This window comes from Hyposmocoma kahamanoa, unplaced genomic scaffold (genome assembly GCF_003589595.1).
Source record: "Hyposmocoma kahamanoa isolate Upper Pololo Valley unplaced genomic scaffold, ASM358959v1 66, whole genome shotgun sequence".
In the NCBI taxonomy this organism is placed as follows: domain Eukaryota; kingdom Metazoa; phylum Arthropoda; class Insecta; order Lepidoptera; family Cosmopterigidae; genus Hyposmocoma; species Hyposmocoma kahamanoa.
In genome coordinates, this window is record NW_020653854.1 from 18412600 (window position 1) to 18436789 (window position 24190).

Below are 24190 nucleotides of genomic sequence, written 5' to 3' on the forward strand. Positions count from 1 at the left end.
TAGAAGCCATTCCTTTAATTTGATCTTAAAGCTACACGAGGAAGCTTTATCTTTGATATATTTCGGGATCATATTGTATACTGGTACTAAAATTAAAATATAATTTCTGCCTGATTTCTCGCATTATTAATGTTAGTAGACTCAACAGAATCCTTTATTATCAAACTACGTAAGTGCAAGGCAAAGAAAGTATAACAATAATGTTGACACGAATTGACAAACATAAGTGACATTGAGAGTAACTGAAAAGAGAAGGAATAATTTTAAAAACTTCACGTCCCAAATGTTCCCTAATCGAACACGTCCGGGAAGCCTCAAAATGGCAATTTCCGCCCAGAAGTCGGGAAAAAAAGAAAAACTAGCCTTTTGCTTTTGCGTAACCTTCCATAATAGTAGAGTTACCTTCCTGGTGCACTACACGCTTTCCAGATGATTGGAGGGTAGATAATTGAAGGGGAGGACTAAACTGCATGTAAAGCTATTAACTGGCGTGGGTTTAGGAAAGGCGCAAATTAAGAATTTTTATGGTTAACTTTATGTCAAAAAGTATACAAATTGTTTCAGTGTTAAATAAGTTACAACTTCTTTACACGTATAATGGTAACTAGATTTCAAGTGTAGTTTGCTTATCTATGAAATAAAGATCAATTGACTTAGACTTTGAATCTACATTTAGTATCAATAGAGCTCCTTGTGAAAGAGTTCGTCCAGGGAAGTACTGCCACCTCACCTATTTCTACCGCCAAGCAGTAACATAAGCATTATTGTGTTACGGTTTCGAAGGATAAGGGTGCTGGTGAAATTATAGGCACATGGGACTTGTCAACTTGCATCTCAGGGTGACGGGAGCAGTGGCAGTGCTCCTCAGATCTTTGTGACTTAAAGCACTGAGTGGCGCTGCAACTGTTATGGACAGGCGTATGGCTTACCACCAGGCGAACAAATTATTCATCTCCATCACTTGGTATTATAAAAAAACCTAAATTCATAACAACATGAAGCACAAATTTCAATTTAGATATTTTACAGTTTGGATACGCCTCGTTTGTATATATGTTTGTAAACATTATTATATAGCCTTATTGTTAGTGTACAAGACACTGGTTAAAATGCTTGATATTACGCAATAAAAAAAGATTACATTACAAAGACAAAGAAATTTTATTTTGGTACTTTGCCTAATATCGGTCGAAATAAGACTCAGAAGCTTATGTTGTAATTGAAAGAGTCTTTTAGTAAATGTCATGGCTAGACTTATCTACAGATACCAAGGAAATAAAAATATCCGGTGTACATTTTGGAATTTCTGCAAAATTACAACTTTTCACAACAGAAGTTTAAGGATTCTGCGAACGAAATTAGTTTTATAACTTTTTTATACTTCAATAAAAGAGTTATAATAATTCACATTATATTACATTGTTTCATGTAATTCGTATTATTTTTATGACTTTCGTGTAATAGAGAGTGTATTTACGCTTTTGACGTATGTTCACATGTAGCTTTATTATACCAAAGGAACGACTTACCAGATTTTATTATTAGTATGTTCGTGATCGGATTCCAAAACTAGACAGTAGGGCTAGCGCGACAGGACACGACTTGCGCGAGAGCGACACGAAGCGCAAGATCTCTAGATCCAGCGCTATTATGTCGCTTTATGTCGAGATCTCTACGATCGAGATCTAATGCTTTATGTCGCTCTCCTGCAAGTCGCGCCTTGTCGTGCTCGCTCTACAATAAACAGTTTAGTAGCAGTAGAGCTCATTGTGAAAGAGTTCGTCCAGGCTAGTACTGCCACCTATTTCTGCTGCCAAGCAGTAATGTCACCATTACTGCGTTCCGGTTTTGAAGGGTAAGGGTGCTGGTGAAATTACAGGCACATGGAACTTGTCAACTTAAGTGTCCGGGTGACGGACGTAGTGGCAGTACCTCTCATTCATTGCTATGCAGTTGATAGCACAGTTCACGGGGGATATCACGGCTGCCTCTCGACTGGACACGCTGAAACCGAAAGGGAGCGTTCAGGTCTTGTCATTGGGCTCAATGGGGTTTTGAACCTCATACATGATTGGAGATCCAAAAATATCGTTGAGTTCTATGCCAAGAAAACACAAGTCAGCACGTTTACGGCAAAATTGACACCGTTCCTTCCCGCACTTTCTCTGATGGGCACAATCCGATGCTTCAAAGCAGTATCATCTTGCTTGGTATGAAGATCTGCTGCGATCTGAACCCAAGAAGTTCCATCGAAACGGTGATCAAAACAACTTCACGAAAACTCGGTGTCCTGAACAAGTTGCGTCGTTTCTTCAGGCCTGACCAATTATGCCTGTCGTACAAAACACAAGTTAGGTCTTGCGTTGAGTATTGTTCGCACCTCTGGGATGACTCCGCCAAGTACCTTGTCGATGCCTTGGACAGTTTGCAGAATCGCGCCTCACGAGTCATTGGCGCTCTCTACGCAGTTGTAGAGATTCGTGGTGAGAGATGTGGTGAGACTTATCTCTCACCACGAATCTCTACAACTGCGTAGAGACGTTGCATCACTTAGCGCCTTTTATCGGATGTACCATGGCGAGTGCTTTGAAGAACTGTTCAACTTTATCCCGCCCTCCCCTTTCCTTCTCTGAAACATGCGAGCTGGCCTTCGTAGTCACCGTTTTACAACTAGCCGTATTTCATCGAGAACTAAAAGGTTTGGTGGCACCTTTCTCTGTTGTACAGTTGAGAAATGGAACTCCCTTCTAAGGCACGTATTTCCTCCGTCTCACGATATGGGGTCCTTCAAACGAGGCGTGAATAGGCATCTTGTAGGCATGCAAGGTGGAGGTGAACAGGGTGGTGATTATATTAACACTGTACTGGCTTCCTTCACGTTTGGATTCCATTTTCCATTTTACATCAAGTTGAATGGAGTCATCTGCCTGTCATGTAAAAAAAAAATCTTTGCGATTTAAAGCTCTGAGTGGCACTGCAACTGTTATGGACGGGCTTGTTCGCACAGGCGCACGACTTGTTCGTCCCGTCACTTGATATTATAAGAAAAGAGAATAGTAGTATCTATTAGTCGCGATCGAGACCCAGCGTCCTATGTCGCTCTCGCTCTCAAGTCGCGCCCAGTCGTGCTAGACCTACAGTAAACATTGATAAATGACAACTGACGCGGTGTGGGGGCTTGATTTTTATGATTTTACAGAAAGAATTTATGTACAAAGCTAAAATTTGTGTTTTTTTGTAGTCACTCGAATCCACAAGGAGTGAACTTGAAATCCAACTGTTTTTTTTAAGGAATGGTTTTCAAATAATTAAACGATATTACTAGTCTAATAGTTAAATGTGTACGTTAACAGATTCTTAAACTTTGTACCAACTTCGGGAGTCACTATGACTTAAAGAAATAAGTTTTTCAAAACAGTTTTATTGCATGATTTACTGTCTTATTGTAATGTCTGTACGCACAAAAACGTAAACTATTTGATTACGATAACCAACTACAGCTAAATGTTAATTTCATTGATTGCCATGTCATTGACACTACTTCAATAGCGAAGTCTAAACCATTTCGGAAAAGCACAAAGTTGGCTACAGATTTTTTCAATTACTGCATAACCACAACAGCTTATATGTTCAACATCGCGACTTCTCTCGTGTACAGTTAAAGTATATTGTTCCGAACTTGTAACTGCAGTTAGTGTCAAAAGTTTTCATGGGTAAATCACAAATAGAAAAAAAAGGTTTTGTAACAAACCTACTTTAAGTATTAGACGGCCTTAAGCCAGAATGTTCACTTTTAGTTCACTAGGAATCCACAAGATAGCATTGACATTTGGCGTTATTTCTGAATCGCGGTCTTAAGATTTTTCCTCGAATGGTGACTACTTGAACACAATTTGTTAATGTGAAGAGAAATCTGAGACTACCACAGACATATATCAATACAAGGCAAGTACAACAATTTGTATCCGCACCACCACCGCGTGCGCTCGCATTACTCCTGCTCCACCGCATGCCACCGCGGCAAGGATGTTTGCACGCCCACGGCCCACAGCGTCCACCCGTGCAGCCACGCGCACCGCTGCCGTCAACACAGTAGAACTGCCCCAACCGCGCTCACAAGCGTCTCTGGCGCGAACGAGGGCGACGGAGGCACGCTCGCCACCGCCATCATTCGCAGCAGTTGCTGCCCGCAGCTCCACGCCACCATCGGCCAGCACGGCACCATCGATGCCAGGTCTCGGCTCGCCGATGGACACTGCCCCGACGCCCGAGACAACAACAACATCTTCGAACGAGTCTGCGGCACCGACAGCCCCGCCGGCCGTCAAGAGGCCTCGCTATCCGCCCCTGATCGTGGAGCACCTACCAAACTGGGCGCACCACTTCAGGGAGCTGAAGAGCAAGCTGCCCCGCACGCCCAACGTTTACACTTTTAAGTAATTATAACTTTTTATATAGAGAGCAATGGGAAAAGAGGGGGAGGTCTTTGCCCAGCAGTGGAACCGGAGGGGTTTATAAAAAAAACTAAAAAGTTAACCCCATCAGTGCAATTACATCTATTTGCCAAGTTCATATCGGTTATAGTAATCAGTAAACCGGATTCATCCCCTAATTGGTCTTGAAGAGTAAGGGTGCTGGTGCAATTACTGGCACATGGGACTTGTCAGCTTATGTCTCAGGGTGACAGGCGCAGTGATAATGCCCTTTGCGATGTAACGCTCTATGCGATGTAACGCTCTATGAGTGGCATTGGAACTGCTATGGACAGGCGTACCACTTACCACCAGGAGCACGACTTGTTTGTCCTGTCGCTTGATGTCATAAAAAACATTATAATATTTGTCACTCTCAGAGGTGGAATATTTTCTTCAAATTTAAATGGTGGTTCGATTTAAAACCCACTACCAAAGTACTCCCTTTCCAAAAAAAGAATCGTCGATATTGATTCACAAAAATGTCTAAGTGTCATGGGGTCGGTATCATGCACACAACAAAGAATACATTCGAAATGAGAACCTCCTCCTGTTTTTGAAGTCGGTTGAAATAGGTTTGAATATTAAACTAGTTGTTAAGATGGCAATCATCAACTCATTAGAGCCAAGCTTAAAAATAAATCAACAAACAGACAGACATTTCAGATCCCAATATCAATAGATATCAAAACCGAAATGGCGATTAGTTTTCTACGATCGCGTGCGCAGGAGTGGACAGCGGTGAAAAAGCAACTCTCACTGATGCGTGCATTGTGCAATTTGCTAATGTATCTGGCCAATGAACTTGAATCATCTTGTCTATTCTTAATTGGATTATCTTACTAGTTTTTGCTCAACAACGAATACCAGACAACGCCACTGCGGGGCACGGGTCTACTCTTTGCCCAATACGTGTTGAGGAATCCACGTGTTTAGTGGGTTGAGAACCTTCTTCGATATGCAGGTTTCGTCAGTATGTTTTTCTTCACTGTTAGCTCTCCTGCTAGACATTCACAAATGTATGACTTACAAATTAAAATCACAGTGTGCATGCCGTGACATGGATTCAAACCGCCGTCGATCTCTCAATTTATTTTTCATGATGCAAAGTGACGGGACGAACAAGTCGTGCGACTGATGGTAAGCGACACGCCTGTCTATAAAGCGCAGACCACACCACAACAAACCACGCCAGCTAAGCTAGCTTAGCTTAGCTCACATAGTTGCTTGCAAAACTAAACTAAGAAAATACGTAGTAAGTAGTGACTATGGATACGTGAAGGGGTGAAAGGGAGGCATAAGGGCGACATATTTTACATAGCTAGCAGGATCGTTGGGCTAGTTTAGTTAGCTTAGCTTCTTTCGCAGTGTTCAAACACAAAGATCTGAGGGGCACTGCCAATGCGCTCATGACCCTGAGACTTAAGTTGATAAATCTCATATGTTTATAATTTCAGCAGCACCCTTACCCTTCAAAACCGGAACGCAGTACTGCAATGCAATTGAAAAGCATAAAAGCATAGAGACTCGCTGGGCTACCACCGCTGCTTACAATTATGAATAACTAACCGGTGTCCGCGACGTTGGCTGCGTAGAATAAGTACTTTGAGTAGCTTACTGTATACTACTATAGTATATTAATTTTCAGATCCCTTACTTGAGAAAGGTTGGTGCTCCATACAAAACTTCATCCCCTATTTCACCCACTTTAAGATTTAGTTGTTGTGACAAGAACTATATCTTTTGCCTGTATCCTTTTCCTAGGTCCCATCTATCTCTATACCAAAATTCATCAAATTTGGTTCAGTGGTTTAGGCGTGAAATCGTGACTGAAAGAGTTACTTTCGCTAATTAATTTAGATAATTGTTTAAAGCTCGAAACGGTAATATTGAAGTTATTTTATTTATTTATCCCTTTACAACTAGTATTTTATTTAAAATTTTGTAAAATAACTTCGGATGTAGAGCTGTCTCTTCTGTTATTTTTTTTGTAATCAATTTACAATTAAGTATTAACTTGCCATATCCCACTTGCTCTGTATGCCATCACTATATGCCATAAGACCGTCACCATCGTTGACCACCGGCCACGGCGAGCAAATAGTGGGGGTTGATAAAACTCGTACGGTGACCTATTTCATCTCTCAAACCGACTTCACCGCTGTCCAGTGCTATACAACATTTTCAAATTTAAAAAGAATAACGCGCGCGAATCAAATTTAAATTTTTTTAATCAGAACTTTAAAACGAAGAACTGGCGCCAAAAATTGCTTTCCATTTTTATGTTTTAATTAAATTCGAATTAAGAATATTTTGTTTATCGGAGATTGTGGTAAATAATGTGAAGTGTCGTGTGAACTGAGTGGCCAGTGTTTACGAACTTTGATGATCGAGCGTTGGTGGTTTGGTTTCAAGATGATGAAGGTGAGCTCGTTAAAATTAAATTAATTATTCATTTAAAAACAAAGATAATTTGAAACATTGTACTATTTACGATTTTGTTTCCAAATGTTATATTTTGTTTTTTTTTAGCATTAGATAGAAGAAAATATTGTGCATTTTATTAGGTGTAATTTCATTCATTCACTTTGTAACCAAAGCAATTTAATAAATATCGTCAAACAAAACTCTTAAACGTATTTACCATCTTTTTGTAATTATTGCGTTTTTTACTGGTAGTATTCACCAAAGCTTAAATAAAAATCTTCTATATTTACATACTTCAATCTATTCCCAAGATTTGTACTATAAAAAACTAAAGAAACAGGTTCCAAACTTTTTATTTATTTTTTATTAAGTAATATCATACTCGTTTTATAATTTGTCATCAATTGTCACGATGTTTTTCTTTACTGTAATTTGTTGTCTGAAGAAAAAATTATTGAGATCGCAGGTGCTTTGTTTACAGCATCTCAAATTCTAAATAAAACGATGTATAGGCTTATTTATTCGATTTATGTATATTGCACTTAATAAATGTTTTATTATTAAATAGTACCAACTATTATTATCTTATTTAAAAGACCAAAAACATTTTTATTTAAATTTTTAGTAATCTCAACTTTATAGTACTTATTTTGAAGTTAATAAAATAAGTCCTCGGTTAAAGTAAATAATTAGCCGACAGGTATTTGCCAATAAATGATAAGAGTCATTAAACACACCTCGTTAAGATGTTATCTGCTAGTCATTAGAAACGAGTAAGTGCAAATCGTATTGTAAGTAGGAGAAATTTAATCTGCATACCTGGACCCGACCGGGACCTGATGGGCTAAGCCGTCTAGTATTTCAAGAATTGAAAAACGTACTGTGACGGTTGATTTTTTGAAATTACAAGTTGTTTGCATAAAGGACAATAAGTTTAAATATTTTCCGATATTAACGTATTATAAAACAGTAGTAGATACTAAAAAGTAAAAGTTCGCTACTTCGCACACACACACACACACACACGATATGTTGTTCATTTTCTGTTTGTATATTAGGGATATTTTGAAGATAGAAGCTTGTTTATTAAGTATCTACATATTTAACATTTAACAATCATATGAGAAATGAAATGTGCACAACCGTATACTGCCGTTTCAACGGGCAAGGCCGTTCAGTGCCCCGACGCAAATAACACGGCCGCAGGGAAATTGTCAATGATAGCCTAACGTGGCGCTGATAACTATTTGTATAGGCTAAGAACCTGTCTCAGACAGTAATTGACCTATTTGGTAGGTCAATGAAGACAATGTAAGCTTTGTAGTAGATTATACACTCTGTCACAAGAATGTAATTTTATATGAGGGTGTTAAAATGGGCAGAAAATCGTAGGTGTTCGATTGCGTTGGTGTCTTTTGTACCATCTAAATGTGACGCAGCAATCTATTCTATTCAACTTGATGTGGATTGACTTTAACATGAAATATTACGTGTTTTTTTTAAAGTAAATTTTTTATAATGTATTTTGTTTATATTTATAAAAGCTACTAAAGAGTCGTAGTAAAAAAAATAACAAACTTGTATAGTAACGTAATTATGAAATTATCATGAATAATCACAACGCTAACTCAATCTTTATTTGATTATTTATTAGTATGTCAGTAGCATGGAATAAAAAGTAGTCAATGGCATCATATATGTACAAGCATATTTATGCACGCCAAGGCATTTATAATAGTGTCTATACTGAACAGATTTCAAATACTGTCTTGTCTTTTTATGCCAACTAGTGACAGTTTAGTAGCGGTAGAGCTGCTTGTGAAATAGTTCGTCCAGGTTAGTACTGACACCATATCGATTTCTGCCGCCAAGCAGTAATGTCAGCATTACTGTGTTCCGGTTTTGAAGGGTAAGAGTGCTGGTGAAATTACAGGCACATGGGATTTGTCAACTTATGTCTTCGGGAAGACGGGCGCAGTGGAGCCCTTTAGATCTTTGCAATTTAAAACTCTGAGTGGCACTGCAACTGTTATGGACAGGCGTGTAGCTTACCATCGCGTACGACTTGTTCGTCCCGTTACTTTGATATTATAAAAAAAAGGCTTTAATCAACCGAACATATTTCTTGTCATGCCAGTAGGAACAGCACTCGCAATCTCTGACTTCTCTCTGATGTGTGAAGAACATCAAGATTTGTTTTAAAATACAAAACAGTAGTATCAAAAGACAAACTAAAACTACACAGGTGATATAAAAGTGAACGGTAATAAAATAAGTGTAGTTTCACTGTGTCCGTCACAAATGTTAGGTATAAAAACATAATCTGATGAATGTTATTACTAACATTTTAAAATATTATAATCAGTAGATTAAACCAGGGATTCAAAACTCGACATACTGAAAACAACTTTTTAAAACTAATTATAAAATAAAAAACGGAACCATTCGTTCAATTTAGATGCAGCTGTAAAAATACTGACTACGCCGTCTTTATATGAAGCATTTAACATAATTTTACACCATAGTTTCTCAAAGAGTCCTACGGGGCGGTAGGGGCCTCGGAATTGGGGGCGTTGGTGCTATATGTAAACTACATTTTTTTCTTGTCATTTTTTTTGTGTTAAGTTAATATAAAAAACACGTGTTTTCAATTATTTTTTTGTGATGGTGGGCATTGATATTTTTTTATTTTGCCTAAGTGGGCGGTGAGCCAAAAAATCTGGGAACCTATATTATACACTATAACTAAATAAAGATATTATAAGTTTTCGCCATTGTGCTCCTGAAAAAGGCACTGAATTATACTATAATAACCAATTCCATTGCTGCACACAAACTTTATTGTGTATTTTTTATTCCTTTGTTTTGTCTTCACTATTAATTGTACTTCGTTAATTAGACAACTACCACAAGACTCGGATATACTATTGACAATCACAAGTAAGGATCACGACCTGGTTCGGAAAATGTCGAGCAAACATTCGATTTAAATACGAGAATTATTTAGTAGTTTGGTTAATTATAACTACTGTTTGTTATTGTCTCACTTTCTATGTTGTTTTAAATTATGCACTTGAGGCAAGACAATAAGACCATCTATTTAAAATTACTATTATATAGATATAGCACATTATTGCTGGCCGGGAAGTAGGGAACTGCTGGATGAGTATGAGTACGAGGCCGTGTATTAATACGAGTCAAGCAATCCCCATTCCCGCCGAGGCATGTATAGAATTTTTCTCAAACAATGTGAGGAAATAATAAAGGACTGAAGAGAGGAAGATGTAATAGAAAAAGTAAAAAAAGATTAATTAATATTAAAAGTACGTAGTTACGTAAGTAAGTAGTGATGTCTTAAGACAATAGCTGAAAGAAAATGTTATTATAATTATTAATACAAATATCGAACACTCAGAAAAAATTCCTTCGATCCGGCCGGATTCGAACCGACGTCTCTATCTACTGATTATAATATTTTAAAATGTTAGTAATAACATTCATTAGATTATGTTTTTATACCTAACAGTTGTTACGGACACAGTAAAACTATATTTATTTTATTACCGTCCACTTTTATATCACCTGTGCAGTTTTAGTTTGTCTTTTGATACTATTGTTTTGTATTAACTGGTGGAGAAATTTCACAAAAAATAATGGAATATCAATTCAATAAAAATTTTGAAAGTGTTATTGTTTTTCCAGGCACGTTAATAATAGTAATCTCCTAAACTTCTGATGATATGCTTCAATGTGTACACATTCAAGCATATTAATCTATTTTCGTTATCGCTCTTCTCACTAGCACTCATTTTCGGGACCAAAAGACGAAAAAACAAAAGAATATCACAACATTTTAGTTGAAATGTACCGCCATTTTCTTTTTTTTAAAGTATGTACAGGTAGATATTTTTAATTCTTGCAAATATGACTGGATAATTGGCTGTATAAGTTTTTCTCTTGCCTGTTTACATAGTACATTAGTAGCAATGACCTAATAATAGTTATTTAAAAGTTTAGAGAAGATGACAGTAATTAATTTTCATCCATTTCCTGGTCCATAAATAACAAACTTTCCGTGTTCGTTGTTTGAAAGTAATGCAAACATTACCGAGCATGTTTGACAAAATATTATTACCTGCTTTATATAAATAAAGTTTCTTTTGCGTTTTCAAATGGCAATGGCTAATGTAGTGTCAATGATGTTGAAGAAAATTGCTCTTTAAAGTTCGCAACATGGCAAAGGTTTCTGTTTTTTATATTATACATAATTTCGTACCTTGCAAGCTGGAGATATCAATATTATTTAAGAAAAGGCTATATGTGTCGATAAAGCTAGCATTAACTTGGTATCGTAATGTTAATACTTATTAAGTTTTCCTCTTCCGGGTAAATCATATTGCAAAATACAGGATATGATTTCTAATGCGTAGATTTTGCATTTGATGTAGGTAATAAGTTAGTGCTTCCGAGGAAAGTAGCAGATTTTAAGAAAAGGATAGCATTGAACAAGTTGCCGTCAATTGGAGTAGTTTTTTTTGTTTTTTTCCTTTTACGTCATAAGGATTTTTGATCATGAAGAGTACTGGAGAACTGACGACTGATTGTCCACCCAAAGACGTATTGCAGAAAGGCTACAGTGGAATACCGGACACATGGAGCGGCCTTGTAAAGCGTCGTCTCTGTCACTCATACGTGTGTGACATTGTGTCCCTAATTTTACAATCGTGTAACGGAAACAAAGCTCAGGTCTACAAATTCAAATGTAGCCGATTACTGGTCTGTAGTTTCTTTCTAAAGCTGGATCTGCAATATTTACAGCCTGGTATTGTACTTGCAGCAATAGAGAGCAAATACAACCGGTCAATCCAGATTTCACATCACAAGTAACGACTACGTCATTGACTGGAAAACCTCGACTTCACAGGTAGAGAAAAACATAATGAAGGTTCCATTGTAGGGATTTATAGTTTAGTGAAATGCGACCTTTGTATGAGTGTTACTTATACTTTTTATAATTTTTTATATCTACAAAAAATTATTACAAAAGAGGTTGCCTAGACCTTCAAATTTGAAAAACATAGTGACAAATTAGGGGAAGAATGATGATCCTCTTTCCGTTAACCGATTTCAACAAATCTTGGCAAATAGATGTAATTCTCAATTTATAATTTAAAAATTATCACTTTTTTTATTATAAATTAAGAATTAATTTCTAATAAAAATTGTTCAATTCCCTTAATCAATCGTTGGTACTCTGATTGTTAATCGCGAAGATACACATTTATTTGGTAACAGTGAGAAGAAAATATAATTTTACAGTGAAGTGTATGTATATTAATCAAATAATAAGTAATTTGTATTTTTAATTTTTTGTTTTAATTTATGTTTATTCACATTTTGGGACACTGTTCATGCGTAAACTGATCGTAAATCAAGATATAATATTGGTGGAATTGTTACTCTAGTGAATCTATATTCACTACCTATGTAGTGAGTAGAGCTTTCAATACCACGTACTATTTTTCTTGTAAATTTTCCGTGCGATAATCTACAGCTTTTCGAGTTTTTCGAGATGCAGTTTTATATACCATTATTGTAATTATTTTACATTATAATTTTCGCTCCTCATATCGCTTCTGCAACTACAAGTTTACAGCATTGGTAAATAAGATTAATACACACACACACACACACACGCACACACACATACAAAAACACACACACACACACACACACACACACACACACATACACACACACACACACACAGTCACACACACACAGAGAGAGAGAGAGACACACACACACACAGAGAGACATACACAAACACACACACACATACACACACCATATACGCACACAAACCCCCGCTCTCACACATACACACAAACACGCACGCCACTATAGACACACACTAGCTGACACGCATAAAACCAATAGTTGATTTGTTTTTAATTAAGACTAGTCTAAGAGTGACAGGGTCTGCTGAGCTATAGTCTCACAGGAACAGAACAGGTCTAGTTGCTTCTCTACAAGGAATATAATAATGTTTGTCTTTATTTTATTGATAAGTAGTAATAGTAATTGTATTCTGTTTCTGTATATCTCGAAGGACTCCGAAACTCTGATTTGAAGGTTATAGGTCAAGGTTTATAGTTTGACTTCCAAGTCATTTTTAAGGCAGCACAGTTGATATACTACAAACCATTTTTATGCTATGGTCGTGGTTAATTTGTAAAGAAACATGGACGTAGCGATTTTCTCTAGCGGTGTCCGCGCAATTAGACTGAAGAGCACCGTTAGCGTTCTGCTTTAGTTGCACCACATCTGACTAAGTGAAAATGCGCTTGATATGAGACGGACTACATCATTTTAGACAAGTCTGCTAAATATCTCAAATGATACTACACTTACTCTCGTAGATACTATTACAGAATTACGTAGAACGGACATTCCAACAACAAATACAACAGAATAAAATCTTTTGACAATTTGTGTACTCAAGAATTAATAATTAATGCTAATTAGGATTCAAGTGATTATTCCCGTTCATATGGAGAAGAATCCAAAGATTCATTATAATAAACAGCAAGAATTTATTATAATTATTTGTAAATAATATAAATTATAATTTATTTTATTTCATTATAATTTACCAGACAGGTACCAAAATTTACAACTTGAATAATCTTCGTTATATAATCTGTTGGCTCGATAAATATCGGAGCTAGTGATTACGTCGCTTCATTAAAATTAAAAAATAAAGTATTGCATTTTTTGTCTATGGTTGTATGTCAACAATTACGGAACTTCGGAGGCATGCATGTCAAAAGTAAATTACAAAACAAAAAAGTTAAATAAATGTTTGGACGGAGTATAGTCACCTGCACAGCCACATATTTCTTCCGTGGTCACCTGCCATTGCATTTTTTTTTTTGGTATTCTGCTCTTCAATGGCGAGTCGACAGCACATAAGGTGTAGTCCAATCATATTATACGTATTTAATTTGAAGTTGACAATTTTAAAATACATAGTTATTTCCATGGTAGTTATAATAAGGCAACAGCGATCGTTAGTGATTGATTAAAATAATGCCATCAGTTCGCGCCTTATCGTGCTAGCCCTACCTACAGCTCTTTCAAATAATCTTTGAAGAGAGTTTTTAAAGTCTCTCCCACTGTAGTAACAATACTTGTCAAGAGAAACTAATTTGGTTTGGAATATACTGGGATTTGACGTCCGTGGTCGAGTGACTTGCACACCGGTTTTTATGGTTTCGTCATCTCTGAGGTCCCGAGTTCGATCCCCGGCCGGGTCAGTGTAGAAACGTAACTTTTCTATATTCTCACGGGCCTGGGTGTTTGCGATACCATCGTTGTTTCTGATTTCCAATACACAAGTGCTTTAGCGACTTACTTTTCAAATTCAAATTCAAATTCAAAATAATCTTTATTTCATAGGTAAGCATTATTACACTTGAAATCGTCACAATATTAAACTCTACCGCTCATTCGTAAGGCAGATTCCCCTGAGAAGAATGAGCAAGAAACTCTAGTGGTTGCTCTTTGTAAATAACATTTACAATATTTTTTTATTATTATTTGAAACATCAGAGATCGAGACTACCTCCATGAGCTAAACGGGTTACTACCACGGATTTTTGTCATCCAAGTACGCAGAAGTTGTTTAATAACCTTTAGTATAAAGTTTTTGTTTCACTATAGTTTTAAACCTCGTGTAAGGCAAATTTTGTATATCAACCGGAATCTTGTTATAGAAGCGTATACATTGCCCCTTAAATGATTTTTTGACTTTGTGAAGACGACTATCAAGAAAAGCTAGTTTATTTCTATTCATCGTATTAATGTTATGTCTGTCACTATTTTTCATAAATAAATTACTATTCCTTTTAACATAAATTACATTCGCATAAATGTACTGTGAGGCTAGTGTAAGAATGTTAATTTCCTTAAACTTATCTCTCAAAGATACTTTGGGGCCCAGATTGTAAATTGCCCTAACTGCACGTTTCTGCAGGACAAAGATTCTATTGATATCGGCGGCATTACCCCAAAGCAAAATGCCGTATGTCATTAGACTGTGAAAGTAGCTGAAGTAAACCAATCTAGCGGTTTCGACGTCTGAAAGTTTCCTTATTTTTTTAATCGCGTACACTGCAGAGCCGAGCCGTTTTGATAACTTACTTATATGGGGACCCCATTGCAATTTAGCATCTAACGTTATACCTAGAAATACAACTGTATCCACAAGATTCAATTTTTCGTTTCTACTTCTACTTTGGGATCAGAACAATGTATGAGATGTCGTCTAATATAATTATATATATTGATTTTCTTATATTGATAACAAATTGAGAAATAAACGTCTTATTTTTCGTAAAATCAAAATGATAACCCAAAAAATTAAGAATTTGACATTATTCGGGCAGCACTTATTAAACTCACATGACCCTATCTATCACTTTAATAATCAAAAATTTCCAGCTTTTTTATGAGCAAGAATTCTCATGTAATTTAGCAATCTTATATTAAGTAGTGTAATTACTGCTGGATATTAATGATCCGTACTTGGATTACGTGAGGTGCGGTCATGAACACGCCTACACTAGTCTCGCCGTTTGGTTTCGCTCGCAACCACCCGTGACAGTCGCATCGTGCTCGACGAGGTTTTTATTCAGCTAATGGATAAAAGTGAAATTGTTTGTTCGCAAGTCCAAGAAATTGTTGTTAAAGGAAGTATTAAGAATTACCTACGTGCGCGAATGGAAAGATTATAACCGCATAATGGCCGGAAAAATGAACTATTGTTTCGCTTTTACTTTCATTTAGTAGCCGTATAGGTATATTTAATTAAGTAATGTTCGTGCTTGAGTTCAGATTTGAATTTCGTACCCTTGATGTAATAAAGCCATATGTGATCACACATCAAAACTGGATTTATCACATTAAAGTCATAAACATGATACGAACTAACATGAAACAAATTATGTATAGGTAGGTATATGTGAATTTTTATAACTTTAGACGTCATCAATCTATAGACACATCTCCGGACAAATTGTAACCCTGAACGACTTAGAAAAATAACACCATATGACACACTATTTCTTGCTTTTTTAAATAATTTCTTTTAAAGTTTAGATTGTAAATAAGTCAATGATTGTAAACTACTAATATGATTCTGATCAGTAAGGTCCAAATTTATTTGCTTGATTTCATTCTAAGGTCATGTTCAAGTACATTTACACCAAACCACATTTTACTTAGGTTTATTGCGTATAACTTCGCCATAAAAAGTTATTGACTAATTTCGTTTGCAGAATCTTTAAACCTTGAAAAGTTGTCATTTATTTTTAATTAAAATTGTATACTCAAAAGCGCTCGAATCTAAACGTTTTGCACAAAGTGGGTAAATTTTTAAAATTCCTACAAAGGCATAGGGCCTTCACTATGAGTCACATTCGAATACGCAAGCGATCGTGTAATTTTAAATTTTTGTTCTGCTAGTGACTGTTAGGGGCGTTGTACAATTAGCCACACACATAGGTATACACACATAGGCATATTTCTGTAGACATACTTATTAGTCCCTACTACTAATAGGACTTAGGCAGTTCTTGTACCACGCCACAGATTTTACGCAGTCGCTAGCGACTGTAAATCCATGATAAAAGAGTAGGCTACCATAATTACTAATAGGTACGTTTTGGTTTTCGAGTAAAGTTGATTTTATTTTCAAATTCAATCAATGAACATTAATTTCTAAGTATAAATTTAAAGAATTGTGGTTATTCAGTTTTTGATTATTACTGATTTCAGGTGTAGATACTTACATTGAGTGTGGTACATAGCCAGTATTGGCCCATGGAAAAATATCCATTTTCAAAAATATCATATTTTTCTGAATATTTTTCCAAACTTAATTTTCCGATTTTGTGAAAATAAGTCTACTAGGGTTTAGAAAAACACATTTTGCAATGTTTATACAATTTTAGTTTATAATTCTTGTTAAATGAAACTTTAAAAGATAAACGCAGAATATAACTTGACTCATCGAATTATATTTCTCAAACTTTTCAGGAATTTTTTCTAAAAAATTTTCGCCATTTCAAATTTTTCGGATAATTTCGTAACATTAGGTATATCGGGGACAGTATAAGTAACTCGAATTGAGGGGAGTCACATAGAGTGAAAGAGGATGGTCATGTTTGTCCTTAAACTGTCAACTAAAGTTTACTAATCAACCGGAGGCCACGGAGCGTGAAAGCGCTCTGAACTATCGGGAGAACAACAAAAACTCATACCATGGTGAGAAACCCGTAACTTGTTATAATCGTGTAATTTCCCAAGCACTTAGGTCTAAACATCGCAAGTACATTATCAATAAGAAAAACACAAACAAGTCCAATGGTTAGTAGACAGTCGAACATTCCGTAAAGGTAAGGAAAGGCTTGCGTGCGCAGACCGGTTGATATATTTCTGTTAGAAAACCGCTCGTTGCCAATGGTCAAGAGATGTTGTTTGCAAGAATTAGTATTATTTGCTACTTGTCGTGTTTTAATCTAAGTATCGTTCGTAGAGTGAATACTTATGTATGTGATTTGGAAATATTTTTTCAGGAGGAAGCAAAAACGAGATAGATGCAAAATTTTATTAACATGTTATGCTTAAAGTTAGCATTTTAATTAAATATTTTTTATATATAATTATTTTAAAAAAGGCACAGCTTTTTTAAGGTTTCAAGGCGACGTTATCTAAGCATAAGTCAGTAGCGTTAAAGCTCCTTGTGAAAGAGTTCGTCTTGAGAATACTGCCACCTTACCTATTTCTGCCGCCAAGCAGTAATGTGAGCGAGTCCAATGTGCCTGTAATTTCACCAGCACCCTTACCCTTCAAAACCGGAACGCAGTAATGGTCACATTACTGCTTGGCAACAGAAATAGGCAAGGTGGCAGTACTTCTCTGGACGAACTCTTTTACAAAGAGCTCTACTGCTAGATAAAAAGAAAGAGAATCTAAACTTTTGTTTCGTTTTCTTTCAGCTATTAATCTACCTCTCGCTATGGTCGGTATCGAACGCGACGGCGGCTTACTTCAGCCGGATGGCGGCGATTAACCACATGTCGGCGCTCAACGCCTACAACCGCCGCCCCACAGCCTTTAGACCGGGCGTCATGTTACACAGACCGTGGATGAGCCAGCGACTCGTTCAGGCTGCCTCGTACAGGGCGCCTTATGTCATTTATAGAAATAATCCACATCGGTAAGCAAAAACACACATAAAACCACTAGAAACACATCCGTCCGCCTTCAGTCCAGACGTTACGGCTCATAGGCCGTGAGTGCATCAACGTTTCGTCCAGGCCTCAAAGATCCAGGAAATTTTATTTTCTATAAATAATATATACATAAATATTATATATCTTATAAATAGTAATTATAAATTAAAATAGACTATCAACAATAAAAATAGAATGAAAGGTCTCGTCAGACCAAGCGTTGTGAGTGACGCACATCGAGCAACACTTATAAATAGATTCCGCGGTTTTAATCTGATCAGCATTCAAAACATTTCAGATATGCAGTAAAACACTACAGTTCTCGACCAACATTCTCGAACGCTTGGAAGACGACGCGAGTTCCAGCAGCCACGTCTGAGTATGAGTTCATCCGAGCCGCATCAGCGTCGCCACAGTTGCACTCGCAAGTCGATGGTGGTACAGGTTGACTAACTGCACTGCACATCTACTTACATTATTTTCTGTTCCCAAATCTTTCTTGAGCATGTCACGTTCCACAATTAAATTACTTTAACGATGGAAATTTAAGGAACAGTGTCAATCAATAAAAACCATCTGATGTTCAATATGGTTCCAAATGTTAGTCGAGGAGTAAATATTTGATTAATTTTATTTCATTACGAGAGAGTCCTAATAGTAAAAATTGTTCACGATGGGTTTCTATGATGAAAACAATTTTATGGTGTACAATTGTTGTACATTCCAAAGTTACAGTTTTGTCTAATTTTATTACTCGTACCTAGTATTTTATTTGCTCCATGTGAAGTGCATTTTCATGTGATATAAAACCCAACAGAAGTAAGCATAAGGTGAACATAATCTTATATTGACCTCATGCTTACTTCGGCTGGGCTGCTTAATTCATCTAAATTGATGGCTACTTTTGATGAAATAAGCTTTTATGTATTAATGAGATCACTGCTGACGCTATATTGCTCTTTATATGTACGTTTGTAGACATATCACGTAGAGTCTATTTATTCTGTAATATGCATTTAAGTAATTGATTTACTTAGTATGATATATACCTATCTATACCGTTTCGTGCACTTCAGCGCACAATCGTAAGCGACTCGTCCGCGGTGGATACTTCTGTCACCCGTCCAAAAATTATTGTTTTGTCAACTTCCTAAAAACCGCGCAATGGTGATCGAAGTTCCCACCCGTGGACTAAATCGCGTAGGTTCAAAGCCTGTTGACTGACAGGTGCAATCCACACCATCCCAGCGCCCAACCTCAGCCTCTCTGAGAAGCCCATCATTGTCATGGAAACCGATAACATTATCACTACGCCTACTTCTGAAGCGGTAAGTAAGCTACTCGCATATTTATCTTACTCTCTGATAATTTTTAACGGACTCAAACAAAGGAGGTTCTCAATTCGGTTGTATTTTTTTGTGTATCACAGCCCAAGCGGTGTGTATGTTACCTACTCCGACATTTGTGAACCAATTTCAATGATTCTTTTTTGTTGGAAATGGGGTACCTGTGTCACTACTCAGGTACCCCCTTTCTAATAAAAACCATCATCTAATTGAATGGGACCATTGTGTCGGTTATTTTTAAACATAAACTTATAATTACGTAGATAAACGTTTTAGGTCAGAAAAAGAAACAGAAAAAGAACGTTCATGGAGACAGTACTTTATAGAAAACTGCTTGCACACTCGCACCATCTATAATATAGTCAGCGTGCGCAAAACTAACAAATTTAGACAAAGATACGAGAAACTGCGTATTGGACGTGTGTAATCAGGAATTTTATGTGCCAAATTAATTAAACGAATTTATATAATACATAATTTTTACCTGAATATTGTTACAGCCGAAATCACCCTATGAAGTAACTGAAAAAACTCCCGACCCACTCACTCAAGTATCAGCCAAAATTGAGCAACCTATTGGATTCTCTAAGGCCACAGTATGTATCAATTAGCTCTCGATTTGTTAGCTGTCAAAAATTTTTCATCGTCATATAATTATAAAAATAATATATGTACATATTTGGTGCATATAACACATTCTAATAACTAACAGAGCCAATTGGAAAACAAATCACTTTATCTATAATAGCAGGATATTAAAAATAACAAATTCGTCGTTTACTATTGCTTTATCGCAAGTATTACTAGATTTAAAATAGACTAGTAGTAGCAGTAGGTATACATCCGTATGAAAGAGTTCGTCCAGGGAAGTACTGCCACTTTACCTATTTCGGTCACCAAGCAGTAATGTCAGCATTACTGTATTCCGATTTTGAAGGGTAGGGGTGCTGGTGAAACTATACGCACATGGGACTTGTCAACTTATGTTTCATGGTGACAGGCGCGGTGGCAATGGGCATTGCCAGATCTTTGCGATTTAAAGCTCTGAGTGGTCCTGCAACTGTAATAAACAGGCGTGTAGTTCACCATCAGGCGCACAACTTGTTCGTCCCGTCACTTGATATTATAGAAAAAAAACCACTATTACTAAACTTATATTTTATCTATACACATAAGGATACAATGGGACTGGCATATAAATTTATGAAATAATCTGATTGGCAATTGAAGACATTTTTTGTTATCAGGGCTTCTGTAGGCTCCATTGTTAATAGGTCAACTTTATAAACATATACATATGCATCAAAAATACAAATCATATTGCACTCTTGTTTCCAGTCCCTAACTACACCAGAGGTACAGCATTTAGTTCGCAACGGGGCAACTCTTCAGCTTGCATCGGACCTTGGTTTATCTGCCATAGCTTTGCCTCACGTTTTACAAACACCTGCGTTCGCGCCTCAGCCATTCCACCAAACCATAGTCCATCAGCCTTCTATTGTCCAACATCCAATATTGCCACATAGGTCTATCATTCCACAGCAGTTTGCGTTACAGGTAAATATTGTTGACCAAATAATAAAAACATTAATTATATCTTCAATTTGTGTTTATTTTAGACTCAAACGTGCTAAACCTTTTGAATTGCTTTATGCATAAAATAGTCTAATAATGATTTTTGTTTTAGAATTTGAGTCCAAATCCGCAAGAAATATTACACGCAGGCCCAGATGGTCTAATAATAACACCAAATGCTCTGTACCAGCCAGACCCAGCATTCATACAGAAACTGCAAAACCAATTGATGCAACGATTTCCTGGAGTGGAATTTGTCCCCTACGCAGCAGATATACAACCTATACCATTCCACAGTCAAGTTCAAAAACATCCGCAACCAGAAATACAAACTCAAGTTCCCCAAATACAAATAGAATTACAAACTGACGCTTCGCAAACACAAGAACCAATATTTCTGCTCCAAAACGAGCAGATAACAAAACAAACGCCGTCTTCATTTGTCCCAAGCGAAAATAAAATCGTACAAAGAGAAACTCAAGAAGGCACTATAGTTACTTTAACACCGCAAGTTATTATTGGTAATGTCACTGATAATCAAATTAAAGTGACGTCACTGGAGCCACAAAACATTAGTTTCGAGCTCATAGCAGCTGAATCGCAACCATCTACAACGACTGTTAAGTACGTCGTCGAATCAAATACCGAAGAACAGAAAACTACTCCAGTTTTCTACGCACAACTTGGTCAGAATGCAGGAAATATTGTGACTGATGGATTGTATTCAGCAATAAATGAAATAAGAGCTGCTGCTGCGTTGGCCCAGGTTGAAAAACCACTGGAACAACATATACATACAAATATATCGAATTCTCAAGAAAATATTACAACTACAACACTGAACCCTGATCTAAAACCTTACTTTGTTCCAAATACAGAGGCAAATGATTTAAATCAGACTGCAAATGAAATAAAGCCTTTGCTGGGCGTGCCTTTTGCCAAATCTCCTGACTCAGTGAACGTAGGATATACGTTACTCAGCGCTAATGTAAAAACGGACGATAATAAACATGTGAAAGTAGCAAAAGACGGCTCAGTTTATGCTGGACAAATAGTTGAAGCTACTATAACTGAAGATCATGATTTCAATAGAGAAAAGGCTGCATTGATGCAAAGACGAGCTCCAATAAGACTGATTGTTACAGATAAGAAAGAGGCCAGCACAACTACAACGAATCCACCAAAAATAACTCAGATGATCAGAACGAGAATACCACTACTACCGAAAAGCAAGTTAACCGTTGATGACAAGACAGGAGAACCTGTTTTAAGGATATATGCAAGTTATGTTGACACTCCGCTACAGGTAAGCAATGCACTCAAACAGTAATTAGACAAATTGTTAACTTATTATAAAACAATTAATCATAAAAAAAAACTGTTTTCTTGGAGTATTATCTCAAATTGTTTACATTTTCAGAAAGATCTAACAGCTTCAAAGGTGGCATCAGCAAATCAGGTCAAAGAAGCATTTACTCGAAAACAAGATACGGTAGACAATTGGAAATCAGCTAATGCAAAAGCTCTTGACAAAAGCAAAGGTTTCGATTTGAACCAAGTGACGCAATTTGGATTAAAACTAAGAGAAAGGAGCGATGACTATGTTCCATTGTTTGGTGAATATGAAGACTAAATTGCAACTGTTTTAGGAAGTTAATATCTGTATTCAACGGCTATGCTACACAGAACACCACTAAAGGATCGACTAATACTTTTGGATATGAAAGTGTCAATCGCGTTGAAAAACTTCAGACAGAAATTAAAATTATATACGACTCTCATTACGTTTCATGTTATAACAACGAGGCGAATGTTTTTTAAATTGTCTAGATCTAGACTACTGTTTATGAATACGCTACGTCAATGCTCCCCAGTTCAGATGTGTGATCTATCCTCTTTAGAATATCTTCTGTGGAGTTGAGGTGTATAGACGCGATCAAAATAGAACTCCTTACATAACTGTTTTTGATAGTATAATGGCGTGTTTATTTATGTCGCGTCAGCAGACTATTACGCGTTGCCAAAGGGCGCGCAGCCTCTTTGGCAAGCGAATTCGGCAGATGAAGGCGCAAAATCACCAAGTCATAAATACTAGTATACGCACAGACTCACAACATATCGTTTGAAAATTTCAACTACCTGGTCGGGTAGGAGGTATTCCTCAGCCCCTAGTACACGCATCGTACAATGACGCGGTCGCCGACACGTTGAAATATAGATGGTGGACTGTCGCTTGCCGAAGGCGGCCGAGTCGCCAGTGATTTGACTATAAACCGAGTCGACTCGGCAGCGACTTATGGTCGCAAACAACTCAGTGTTTATAAGTTTCGGCGAACAAGCGAAAGCGACCTGTCGACCTAGTGTAAATGCGTCATAGCGCGATACTGAACGTGCTGGTAATAAATAATTATGTATTGCATACTCAAACACTTAAGCAATATATTGTCTTGTACAGATCGATTTAAATAGTTATTTTTGAAGTCATAGCAGCAGTAAAGGCAAACTGACTCGTAAAATGGTTTGTGACGGTGTGATTCAATATTAGAAACATTTTTCCCGGTTTTTTACCATATTATGTTAGAATTTATGTATTCTACTAGTGTTGAATTAATTTTGGATATATCTTTTGTGTAGGTAATTGTTTATGAGGAAGGAGCATTCAACTGTATAGAATAAGCTCTTATTTATTTGTAAATGTATATAATACTTTATTTAGACGTAGCAATACTTAATACTGCATTTAGTGTATTTATTTTATTGTTAGGTTTGTAAGCCAAATGTGTTAATTGGAACAAAAAGAAGCAATAAATATTAAACGTTTTATTTTAGATTACTAGAGTAATTTACAATTTATTACAATTGCCGAAACCTTTTTATTTTTTTGGTTATAAGATGCTGAAAAAAATAGCCAGGCTATCATATTAATACATTTCTAGTAAAAAACTTACAACATAAAAAGAAATCAACAATTTCATATAAAACAGTAAGTTATGAAAAGTGAATTCAGTCAAAAAAGAAGATTAAAAAATTATTGCCTAGACTTCATAATTATGAAACCATATATATATGC

The 24190-nt window shown here is 36.5% G+C and overlaps 1 protein-coding gene across 3 annotated transcripts; it reads left to right on the forward strand.

Annotated features, from left to right (window-relative positions):
• Positions 1-6622: 6622 nt before the first annotated feature.
• LOC113231606 lies at positions 6623-23423 on the forward strand. 3 transcript variants are annotated; one of them, XM_026465973.1, is made up of 8 exons: positions 6623-6896; positions 17963-18183; positions 18498-18634; positions 19427-19527; positions 20046-20141; positions 20884-21102; positions 21233-22426; positions 22541-23423. In XM_026465973.1, exons 1-8 carry the CDS (start codon positions 6858-6860, stop codon positions 22751-22753), a joined length of 2220 nt encoding a protein of 739 aa, XP_026321758.1. In that variant the 5' UTR covers positions 6623-6857; the 3' UTR covers positions 22754-23423. The 3 variants fall into 3 exon arrangements, with proteins under 3 accessions (XP_026321758.1, XP_026321757.1, XP_026321759.1); XM_026465972.1 differs by having other exon boundaries at positions 6624-6896; positions 18498-18643; XM_026465974.1 differs by having other exon boundaries at positions 6626-6896; positions 19448-19527.
• The last annotated feature ends 767 nt before the right edge of the window (positions 23424-24190 follow it).